Source organism: Bactrocera neohumeralis, chromosome 6 (genome assembly GCF_024586455.1).
Source record: "Bactrocera neohumeralis isolate Rockhampton chromosome 6, APGP_CSIRO_Bneo_wtdbg2-racon-allhic-juicebox.fasta_v2, whole genome shotgun sequence".
Lineage (NCBI taxonomy): Eukaryota > Metazoa > Arthropoda > Insecta > Diptera > Tephritidae > Bactrocera > Bactrocera neohumeralis.
Window position 1 is genome coordinate 46,217,464 of NC_065923.1, and position 12,996 is coordinate 46,230,459.

The 12,996-nt window shown below is 37.6% G+C and overlaps 1 protein-coding gene across 2 annotated transcripts in view; it reads right to left on the bottom strand.

Moving 5' to 3' along the window:
- Positions 1-1,730: 1,730 nt before the first annotated feature.
- LOC126761601 (neuropeptide SIFamide receptor) overlaps positions 1,731-12,996 on the bottom strand; it is a 123,514-nt gene continuing 112,248 nt past the window's right edge. For both annotated transcript variants that reach the window (XM_050477922.1, XM_050477921.1), the window contains exons 4-5: positions 5,463-5,593; positions 1,731-5,134 (exon numbers count right to left, since the gene is read on the bottom strand). In XM_050477922.1, the coding sequence (XP_050333879.1) occupies positions 4,260-5,134; positions 5,463-5,593 (1,006 nt within the window). In that variant the 3' untranslated portion in view covers positions 1,731-4,259. The remainder of the gene's footprint in view (positions 5,135-5,462; positions 5,594-12,996) is intronic.

Sequence of the window (12,996 nt, forward strand, 5' to 3'; positions counted from 1 at the left end):
TTCACCTACTAATCGGTCAAGTTGCCAAACACGCACTGCTCCAAATGACAGCAGAATGGTTTGGAAGAGGTAAGGTAATCTCTTTCCAACTCATGAAGTACCTAAGTGGCGAAATACCACGGGCTCTTCTCCCAAGGGATAGCATTGCCAAAAAGGTTAACTTCTGTAGGAAGTTTGAAGTTACCATCATCAATAAGACAAAATGGAACGATTCCGCTTTCGAGCTACTGCTTAGGGACAGTGTCAATCTTGCTCAGCAAGGATGAAGCAGTTGGTAGGGAGAAGTATTGGCAACAACTCCTAGGCATGCGCCATGGCAAGTTATTAATGAGTGGTTGCAAGCTTAAGAAGTTTAAATTTGTAATTAACCACCCAAGGGACAAACTCAGGCTACTTGTCGCCTTCTACACTGGCCATTGTAAGCTCAAGAAGCACTTATATAAATTTTAGTACGTTATTTCTAAAAGTATAGACTATCAAAATATACAAAAAATAAAAAGAAAAAAAATAATTTTGCTTACTTATCCCTATTTAATTGCACACCACTGTACGCATTTCTATATCAGCATATTGCTGCTCATTAACAATGATACCCCGTACACCGTTACATCGTTACACAGGTAAATATTTTCCTTTTGGCGTAATTATCTTTTATCATTTTCAGTTGGCGGATGCGTCGAATGCCCAAAACGCAAAACGATTTCAAACAATGATCACACAACGAACGTTTTTCTACTAAGTATGTACATGAAAAAAGTTTTATTTTCGATATGATTGTAAGTAGAATGTATGTACTTATGTGCATTTATGCGTATATATGTATTTATAAGCAAACAATAATCAGTATGCATTATGTATTTTCAAATTAGACTAAGTACTCATGACTCTTATTATTCAAAGCAATAATTTTAGTAGTAAATTTTATGCCGTTAACGATAAATTAGTTGCATTACACATTAATAATAGTAGAAACTACAAATTCGTTCATTTTCGATAGCAGGTACTTCATTTCGTACATTACAAGCATGTATTCCTATTTGACTATTACAAACCTACGTGGTCCTTAACATTAAATCAGTTGTTCTTAAGTCATACATCATTACAAGGTCGAACGAGTTGGACCCAATGGCTACTATGTACTGTCAGAAACATCACAATGGCCGAGCAAAAATCTAAAAAAAAGTCTTGGAATTTTTTTATTTTTATTATGGATGGTAATGGGAAATCTTTTAGTCTATTTCTAACGTCAGTTGATCGGACACTGGTTAAAATTTTTCAGGCAATGAGGCGCACACTACATTCTTACGAACATATTATCAAAAGCTTTACAATAAGAGCGTCAATAATAGTATAATATAATAATAAGATATATGTCTTTTATTTTAGAAACTGTGTGAAGGGGAAAGCTATTCCTCAAACTACTCAGATTAACACCTTATCCTTATATATCCTGAGTAGATTCTAGCCTGTAAAACTCCTTGTGTCTCAGTGCTCACCTTGCCTCAATATTTTGGGAAAAAATTGCGACAGTCAATTGTCACATCCATAGACAGGGACAGGTGGTAATCGCTTGACAGCAAGCCCAAATTACAAGATGGATACAAAAGGATATTGCAACCAAGCACCCAAAGCTTTTGGCGAGTCAGAATCGATATGTGCAGCCTGGATTTTTACTGATGGAAACCGATTCAACACAAGCCAAACACACACTGCTCCAAATGACAGCGGATGAAAGAATTAAGTGGTGTAATATCAATGGTTCTTCTCTCAAGGGACATCATTACCAAAAGGATAAACTTCACCAAGAAGTTCAAGGTCGCATTTAGCAGCAAGGCTGAATGGATTGATTCCACTCTCGAGCTATTGCTTATGGGCGTCGAACGCACCAAATTCTCCATACTTATGGGAAGTTTTCCGAGCATTATTCGAGCAGAAGTCTTTGCCATAAGTCGGTGAGTAGAGATAAATCAACAACACAACTATCGCAACGAAAGTATAACCATACGTAGCGACAGTCAAGCGGCACTTAAAGCAGTCTCTGCCTATAAGATCAAATCGCTACTGGTGCAGGAGTGTAGAGAACGACTGAATAATCTAGCGGAACGTAACCAAGTGCACCTCATCTTGGTGCCGGTCACAAAGGTATAGCCAGGAATGAACTGGCTGATGAGCTCGGCCTCTCCGACTAACATGGTAGAACGCGAGGAAGGCTTCTTCGCGGTGGGACCTCATACCATACACGATCTGTTCAAACCTATTTATCTTATCTTATCTTAGTCTCCACCACGGTAGTCTTATCTTATCTTAGTCAGTTGTCCACTGCTGGACGATTTAGCAAACCCTTCCTGAAAACATATCCTGGCTTGGCAATGACTCCGAAAGGGATCGATTTCTTGCGATTCGGTTCAATTGGAATTTGGTTCATTCGGTTTTTTTCATTAACTCTTCTCATATACACCGAGCTTCTTTTTATATCCAGCCTTATTTAAATGGTACCAAACGGTTTTTGTACAATGTTTAGCTCTTGGGCAATCAAAACAGTGCTTACATGGCGGTCGGACTTGATTTCCATTATTTTATCGATATTCTCGACGACTGGTCTTCCAGAGCGTGGTGTATCTTTGACATCGGAATTACTATATCAGGTCCATATTCACATTTCAGATGCTTGGCTCCCCGATATCGAAGATAAACTGTACAATGTGTCGCATTTTCTCTTTGCTGTCTTCAATTTTTGTCGGATGCTCAAAAATGCAAAGCCAATAATGAAAAAATAGTCTGAGAGGTTTTACGAAATTTTATCTTTCTAACGTCATATATTAACTCTATCACACTTATACAACGCCTAATATCGATTACTAAGGTTATCTAAATAATATTGGATTTATTTTTACTAGACCTTATACTTATATCCTCCAATGATGGTAGGGTTTGTGGTTATTTTGTAGACCAAGGCATGTAATTAGCGCAGCTTAGCTTTTGAGTTTATATTTAAACAGATCTTATCAGAAAACCTGACACCTACTATGAAAAGGTGCTATCAATTGAGATACCTATGAGAATACATCTTTCACCAACAGTTTCTTAAATGGTTTATTAATATCATGTAGAATCTTAGGTTCAGTTAGGTTAATCTGGTAGACCAGTTTTGGTCCTTTGTGATACCAGATGGAGTTCAGTTACTAGATCTATGAGAAGTAATCATCTTTAAGAATGCCTTCAACTGAATAGAATGTCATCTGACTCTGTGGCCTCACTAACGATACATCCTCCAGTGTATCATACCGTGGGATCCTAGATGATTGAAGTGTAGTCTTGCCAATACGGGACAAGTGCACAAGAGATGCTCTATTGTTTCCCTGATATATTGCTCTAGACATTTCCTGCAGTCTTCTAGATCTGTTAGCCCATTCTGTGAGCGTGTATCGCCATCTGATCGGTTAGTACTTCGATCATCTTCCTACAGTCTTTTCCATTGAGTGGATGAGTCAACCCTATTTATTTTAACTTTGTATCTTGTTGTCATCTTTTTTGGAACATAGATTATGAAAATGATTATATTGCCTAGCCATATCAAAATGCTCACAAAATAAATGTTCTAGTAAGCAATATGGTATTCTATATCTAAGCATTTTCATGCTTAAATTAATATTGAACTTAATGAATAATAATAAGCATTGATCATCAATCACAGCGATGCCAAACTCATTTATGATGATTTTTTATGACGTCTACTAATCTAATAGTCTCATCTTTGCTAATAACAACGAGTGCTTCATCGTTCATTATGGTAGGTATGAATTAGCTTTAATAGCGCTACGATTTCCCTAATTTAGCCTGAAAATCTCTTAAAAATACGTTCCTTATATCCAAATAAATTCCATGAATGATTTAACTGAGATTTTCTAATTTATCCATAGAATTTACTACAATAACCAACAGATTATTGTACAACATACATTTAGTATATGCTCAGGTGGTTCTGTGATCTTTAGCCTAACGTAAACCGTGGTTACAGGATACCATATCAGTGTATCTTACTTATTTTTAAACTAGTGTATTATTTGAGGTTAAGAATGCATACGTAAACTACGTTTTCATAAATCACATATCACCTACACACCTTCCAACATACATATAGCTACATACGAGTTTTCATGTACTTAGTAAACTAACGGAGTTTTTTATGCGTATAACAGTATTATTCTGCGACTACAACAACTGTCCTATTTACATTTAAAAACATGTGCCACCTTCTATTAAAAACGGCTTTGCTCTATGCCGTCACTAAAATTTCCCGGTATTGAAAAGTCATAATCCTCATCGTTCTCCTCTGTCACTTCCTGCAGAGCCTGCAAATTATTTTGCTTTTTCGTATTTTCAATGCTGCGATTTCGCACGTCCACATCGCTGATAACGCGTAAACGGCGCGTCGACGAACGTGTCAGATATGAGGAGCGCGTCGTTGAGCTGCGCCGCAAGTGGCCGCGACCCAGCCACAGACGTCGGAATTCCATGCGAAACCGCGGATGTGTCGCCGCATAGAAGTATGGATCAATGCAGGCGGCAGTCTTGCAGAAGAGTGCCGGTATCATGGAACCCAGTGGGGTTAGATATTTTTGTTTGCCAAAAACGCCCATCATCGCAACGATGGAGTACGGTGTCCAGGCTAGAAACCACAAACCGATTATGCCCACCACTATGAGCGCCAATTTTTGTTCAGTCTTATTTTTGTCTTTGCTAGATTGTATACGATTAGCGGCGAACACCACTTTCAGTATGTAGAAGTAGGAGAAACAAATGATGCCGAAGGGTACACACCAAGCGGCTACAAAGAATGAGAACATAAATATGCGCGGTCCCACACCTTTGTCCAGATAATCGAAACTACAAGTGGTGAGGAAACCTTCCGGCACATACACAGATAGACCAATATCTAGCGCTGGCACAATGGAGAAGGCAAAACTGTAAATCCAAATTAGTGTGATTATATAAGCGGAACGCACTTTGGCTGTCTTGCGCAGCGGGTCGAGCGGATGTACGACTACATTGTACCGATCGAGTGCTATGGCAGTTAGAGTCCCTATTGATGCGGTGCCACTGAGACCGCCAACGAAGCCGTAAATGCGACAACCTGTCAAGAGTGAGAGAGAGAAAATGACAGAATGATTTGCATTAACATCACAATTATAATTATGTTTTCGGTTAATATATCAAATCTGTCTAATTATATGTGACCTGGTCTACGAAGAGGGAGCTAACGTGCGAAAAGTTATGACTTTTTGGATTCTATCACGTGTGAAAAAACATCTCATCTTCCATCCGAATCAACTAAAAAGTGAAAATTGATTTTTTGACACCTAAGCTCCCTTTCCGTAGACCAGGTCACATATGCATATTATATACATATATAATGTATATCTGTTATATAACTAAAAATATCTTATATACTCCATACTTACCAATATCACCAAGCGCTGGACCCTGCTTGAAATTATTAAAGATCGCAATGGGACATTTCATTAACATGAGAAGATCACTTACAGCCAAATTGATGACCAATGTGTTGGCCGGTGTGCGCAATGATTTGCAACTGAAAAAAATTTGAAAGTTGTTAAAAAATGTTATACTAATTCGTATGTTATCGTTTAAAACATAAATATCATAAACATAAGCTTTATGCTAAATTTTTTAATGGCAAGAGTGGGACACTCCTCAAGCAGCCCGACATCCTTTTATTTCCCTAATCTTTTAACATATTAGCTAGATATTAAGGGAACTATTTATAATGAGTTTCATATTGACAACTTTTTTGATTCGAAAATTTTGCAATCGTTGTAGTCATTTTGGCTTATTTCCAAACGCGGTTGGAGTGTGCTGGTTATGAAAATAACGGGTGGGCCATCTAACGTTTTAAATTTGAATTATCTATATTTTGACATTGGAAACGTCAAATACCATTCGGAAAGTGACAGATATTCAGTAAAAAGTCTAAAATTTGCGAAATGGGTCGCTATTCACTAGAAGAAAACTGGAAAACAGTTCGCAGATTGGGCAGAAGATCGTTTGACCGAGGATGGTCAATTTGACCGAAAAATCATCTTTTCGGACAAGGCTCATTTCCACCTCGATGGTTACGTTAACAAGCAGAATTGTCGCATTTGGGGCACAGAAAATCCGCACGTAATCGTCGAGAAGCCAATGCACCCAGCAAGAATCACTGTATGGTGCGGATTTTGATCTGGAGGAATCATCGGCCCATCTTTCTTTGAAAATGAAGAAGGAACCGCCGTAACCATCAATGGTGAGCGATATCGCGCAATGTTAACCGAATTTTTCTTCAAGCAAATGGAAGAGGAAGACTTGGACAACATTTGGTTCCAGCAGGACGGCGCTATGTGCCATACAGCAAACGCTACACTCAATCTTTTACGCCCTATCCTCGAAAATCGCATAATCAGCAAAAGAGGTGATGTGAATTGGCCTCCGAGAAGCTGCGATTTAACTCCGTTGGAGTATTTTCTGTGGAAAGCTGTTAAAGATAAATGTTACGCCAACCATCCAGAAACAATTCAAGATCTAAAGTACGAGATTCAAGCTGCTGTAGCTGCCATAAGGCCTGAAACCATCGAGAAAGTACTCCAAAATTGGGTGGGTCGGATAAGCTACTGAAAACTCAGCCGTGGTGGTCATTTATCCGAATTGACCTTTGAAAAATATCAAGCCGTTTTTTTTATTGACTTTTTAAATTTAAAATTTTATATGTCCCACCCGTTATTAGAAATGAAATTTGGTTCAAATAATTCAGTGCATTTGAAAATTTGATACCGTGACCGGTCATATAATATATAATATACATATGTATATATTAAGTTTGCCCCGAAGGTTTTAGCGCTCAGAAAGAAGAAAGAAGATACTAGAAACTATATTTTACTAAAAGTACAATGTTATTGGTGTAAGTAGATGATATTGACAAGCGCAGTCTCTTTTATCCCGGAAAATGAGACGAATGAGAATGGTCTTGTGGTGATTGAGGGCAAGACAAAGAACCTGGAGGCCACACTCCAAGATTGTTCGCATCTGGGAAATTATTTCACTGTTGGCAGTTATTTTAAAAGTTGAAGACTTATTATATTATATTATATGTTATCAAGAGCAGAATAACTCTTGGCAACTGGTGCTACTGTGGGCTCGGTATGCAATTTAAAAGCAGATCCCTCTCTCGATGAACAAAAATTATGATCCATAAGTTTCACATTATTCCCGTCCCGCGAAAACATGGACGTTGACGAATTGAGATGAGAAAGCACTTGGAGCATTCGAGAGAAGAAATATTTGCAAGAGCTTTGAAACCGTCTCCGTGAACAATGTACTTATATCGAAGAAGATTGAACCACGAACTCTATGAGCTCTACGGCGGCATGGATAGGTATATTTAAGAGCATACAAATCCAATTAATGCGTTTCGTTCGCAAAAGAGGTGATGCTCCAGTGAAAAGCTCTTTCGATTCGAGACCCATGGATGGACAACGGAAGCAGGACGCCTACACATCAAATGGACCAAGTGCGACAACGATGGGATGCAGCTACAACGGGGAGATGGACCCACAGGCTAATAAAAAGTGTACAAGCAGGGTTAGATAGAAAACATGGAGAAACAGATTTCTACATAACGCAGTTTTTGACGGGGCACGGTGTGTTAGAGAGTATCTCTACAAATATGGCCATGACGACGGGACGAATTGTTCTGCGACAACAGCGGATGAGAAGGAGAGAACCGATCTATAGAAATTGACAACGGAACGAGTGACACTGGATAATTTAGTGCGGTTAATGACTGAATCGATAGCGTGAGAGCGTGGTGTACTATAGTTCTAAAAGATCTAAGAAGAAAAGTGTGGTAACGCAGCGAAATGAGAATAATGAATGAGGAGTAAACCAGAATGGCGTGACTGACGAGCCGAATGGTTACGCTTGGCTTGGCAATGTCGATGAAGTTGAGGCTTTAGGATGTATTGTCTTAGTCACTGTTGCAGCGACCAATATGAATCGTGCATACCGTCCGGAAAAATGATGGTATCTTTCGAAGATTCCCCCTTCAAACTCAAAAAAAAGTGCATAGCGACATGACTGCACATGGGATGTGCGACTCAAAGGATAAAGGCAACTGGCGAAGTTTTGTGTTCTCGGCGCAGATATCTCTGTACTTGATTAAAAAAAAATGAAAAAAATATATTTTGTCTTTATTCATAATATAGAATACCAACTATTTTTAGTTCTCAAATGCGAGTATATATGTAGTATCAAAGTGTTATAACAATATTCGGCATCGACTGACCTACTCCGTTTAATCGTCACTAGAAACCTGCGATGGGTTCACACGCTAAAATACTATAAGAGAAAATATAGAGGTTTTAGATAATTTATAACACACATATATGGTACTAACTCTTAGTTGCTAAATAAGTATTATACTTGTACTTTCAGAGGTAACGAGGTATTCCAAAAATATTATTTATTTTAACTCAGAGTCTACATTCGGGCTCTACTTGGAAATTTAAGAAATTCTACACACCGCAATGCGCCACCTTCTACAAAGTAATCCTCCTAGAGATGCTATAAATTTTACAATTGACCTCTAATGTCAGTTCTGTTTTGACATTTGTGTAGTAAACACATGCGAAATACACGTACAAGGTCTGTCGCAAAAGAAACAGGACTGTTAAAAAAAAACAACAAAAAATTAATATTTTTCAAAAGTTATATTTTTTTATTCAAAGCTTTGTGCTTTTGTGCTTTGATACAGCGTTTAGCCCGGTCAATTAGCATTTCAAATGAGTGTTTAAGGTAATTTTTCAGAATGCTCTTGAGAGTATCGGTCGTCGCCTTTTGGATAGCTGAAATGTCCTAAGACGAACTCTCGGTGTACAATACCCTCGGAATCGTAAAAACAAATCAGCATTGTCTTTATTTTTGACTTTTGAAGACGACCGACTTCTGATCGTCACAGAGGTCCTCACGACCTTCTTGAAATCGCTTAAACCACTCATGCACATTACTACGGGATAGGCACTGATCACCATAAACTTTTTTATCATTTGAAATGTTTCAGTAAACGTTTTCCCAAGTTTAAAACAAAATTTAATATTTGCTCTTTGTTCAAAATGCATTTTACGACCGATGACCAAAAGCTGCTGTCACTTTTTGATCGATAACATCGATTGTAGTTATCCAATTGTCTTAAAATTTTACGAAATGTCAACAAGAGATCAAACTTTTTATTTCATATACCCACTAATAGATGGCGCCATCAGAAACAGTTATATTTAAAAAGTTCTGTTTCTTTTGCGACAGACCTTGTAAATAAACAATGGTACGCTACACTGCTCCAGAATGCGGGTTATTGGTGACTATTTATTTGATTTTGATTAACTTTGTTATATGTGGATAATGCAGAGTTTCTACCCAATAGCCAATACATGTTTCTGAATTTTATTTCTAATTCTTCTTTTTTCTTTTTGACATGTGCACTCCATCTAAGTTTTGTGTCCAGGATCATGCCTAGGTATTTCGCAGTATTGTGATATGGTATTTGCACATCGTTTAACTACAGAGGCATCTAGCATTGTTGTATGTGAAATCAATGTCTACTGATTTAGTCTCGTTTAATTTTATTCGCCATTTAGCTGTCCATTCAAATATTTTGTTTAAATGTTCCTGCAATCTTGCAATTGATGCAGTCTGTGTTTTTTGCCGACAGACAGAATCGCAGTATCATCTGCAAATGTTGCTGTAATACAATTGTCGTCATGTGGTAGATCGCACGTATAGAGTAGGTAAAGGATGGGTCCTAACACACTACCCTGAGGAACACCAGCCTTTATTTCCTTTAAACCAAGTACATATCTCAATGTTTAATTCGAAAAAAAAAACGATCCGAAAGGTATGATTTTAAAATATTGTAATATTTTTTTGGTAAAAGCATTTTAATTTTGTTTAGAAGCCCGCCATGGCAAACTTTATTAAAGGCTTTAGACACGTCGAGGAAAACGGCGGAGCAAAATTTTTTTCTTCAAAGGCATTTTCAATGACTCGAGTTAGCCAATGTATTGTACTTGGTCAATAGTGGAGTGATTTTTTCGAAAGCCAAGCAGCTTCCTCTCTTCAATTATGTTGTTAATACGCCCAGCAAGCAGTTTTTCCAAAAGTTTGAGAGTATTGGTAGGAGAGATATGGGCTGATACGAAGTAATTTCATGCGCTGGCTTACCAGGTTTATTGCACATAATCACCTCTGCAGTTTTCCAATAAATAGATACATATGTATTGATTATAGTAGCATTCATTATAGCAGTAATCTTAGATTTAACGTTGTGAGGAAGCTGTTTTAGTATTTCACTGGTAATAAGGTCAAACTCAGGCGATTTTTTAGACTTCAGGTTTTTTATTTCTGCACATACCTCATCGTTAGTTATTAGAGGAATTTCGGTATAATTCTCGTAAGTATGAGGTTCCATTTCTGCTGCATTGGATGTGTCATATGGTTTGAAAAGACCTTCAAAGTATGCCGAAAAAACATTTGCTTTCTCTAAATCGCTCTTGGCCCATGACTGGTCTGCTTTTCTGATTGGATGATGCTGAGTTACGGGTCGAGAAAAATTTTTTGTACACTTCCAAGGTGAATAATCATTCTTATGGTCGTTAGATAAACTTTTCAGATAATAGCTGAGACTGCCTTTATTTTATTGGTAAGTTTTTTCACAATTTTTTAAGACAACTTTTGTCAGATGGGGATCTTGTTTGTTGCCACGAGATGCTGCCAGGCGTGGCAGACCCTGGAGTAGCCGTTCTGCAGAGAATATTGCTGCTGTTGCCGAGGATGTCATGGAAGCGCCTTCGACATCGACGAGACGACGTGCCACGCAAATGGGTATCAGTCGACGATGTTTACACCGAATTTTGGTAGCCTGATTTGACCGCTCCAGACTTCTTTGTGGGGGGCCTTTTGAAGTCGCAGGTTTATGTCAACAAGCCTCAGACTCTTGCAGCTCTTAAAGACAATATCCGTCAAGAATGTGAGAACCTATCGCCGGAAGTTCTGCCCAAAGTGATGGAAAATGCCATAAAAAGGGCTCAAATGACAATCAACTGTTGCGGCGGTCATTTACATGATATCATTTGCTCGACTTGATGTAAAAAAATTTAAAAGAACAAATAAAAATAATCCACAAGCAGATTCAAAGTTTTTAATTTTTTAAAAAAATTACAGCCAAAAAACATCGGAAGGTTATTTTTGCGCCACCTTGAATTTATCCTTCGCTCATTCATATTCTCCCTGCAAGTCAAAGCTGAGCAAGAGTAAATAGCTGAAACCACATGTGAGATATTACTTTCACATACCGTACACATGTATATACCATTGATATTCATATTAAAGGGAAATATGCAGCTAATAACATGGAAACAGTTATAGTCAGTTATATAGTCTATTTTGTGGGTAATGTCAACCAATGCAAAGTGAAATGTTAAGGCTTGATGTGCAAGTTTGTATTTGAAGTAATTAAGATAGAACAAAAGCTTAGAATTCTCAGAATACGACATCAGTGACATGTAATAGGTCACTGTCAGGTTTAATATGAATATGATAATATGTTTGAAAGAGTTTCTTGGCATGAATTTCATTGAATGAGTCAATAATTATTTACTAGATTATCGGTCAGTCATTAAGAAATGGAAACTGTCAACAGTTTGCATTCTAGAAAAAACGTTTTGCTAAATTTTTCAAGCCAAATTTTTGGTATATCATCTGATCAGCAGGCTGAGGAGAGAAAACCCAACCGAACAATACGTGCCAGCGCTTACTTACTAAGATCAAGTCAGGCTAATCCGAGTCAATTTTGAACAAATGGTAGGGGTTTAGACTTTCATATTTTGAAAGTTTAGACTTTAAAAAACATGACCTTGGAAGGATTTTTCAAAATTCGACTTATTTTGGGAGATATAGCCGATTTTGTGACGTGGCGTCCGTGTTCTATAGAATTGTCTCCTAAACTTTAACCCTCATCGAGACCAACGGGTCTGGCCAGGCATATTTTGTTTTTAAATGTTATTTAAATATATTTAGAGTGTAGCAAACGACTTGCGCTTCCAGGTAGCTTCCTAGAATTTTATTGTCTATAGAATTCAGAAAAAAAATTCAAGGATATCGTATCGAAAAGGACGAAAAAAGGATATTATAATATTACACCTTAGTCGAGACCAATGGTGCTTGGCTAACATATAATTACTGTGAAAATACGCATATTTCGCGCGAGTTCTCATCTTGTTTTTTATTATTCTGTTCGCTTTGGTTATAATAATAAGTGATGAAGTGGAATATGTGTATAATACACGATTACGTTCTAGAAACATCAGTGCAGATTTTTATGATCGCTTAACATCAGCATTGGTAAATGACATTCAAAATGAAAATAATGATGTTGTGCGTAAAGAAGTGGATCCATTCGAAAGTGATGACGATGATAGAGATGTCGATTATGTGCCATTTGAAGATGCATCGGATATTGAAAATGAAATCGAAATCGAGCCGAATGAAATATTAGATAGCGACGAAGAGGAAGTAATCGATGGTGTAGAAGAAGAAGAGCGTGAAACTCCAGCTGCTACTGAAACTTCTTACTACGGTAAAGATGGGACAGAATGGAAAAAAGAGCCTAATGAAGCAATTCGTACTCGTGCACACAATATTATGCGCTTTAGGCCTGGACCGAAGCAACAAAACTCGGTTCCCATTGAGGTATTCAAACAGTTTTTTATTACCAATATTTCATTCATTATCATCAGTCAAACAAATCGTTATGGAAGAGACCAATTTGCAAAATGGAATGCAGAAAATCTAACCTCAAAACCTAAAGCTTGGATGGATTTCACTAGCACCGAACTTGATGCATTTATTGACATTCGCACAATAATATGCAGTTTACACCACTTTTGTGTC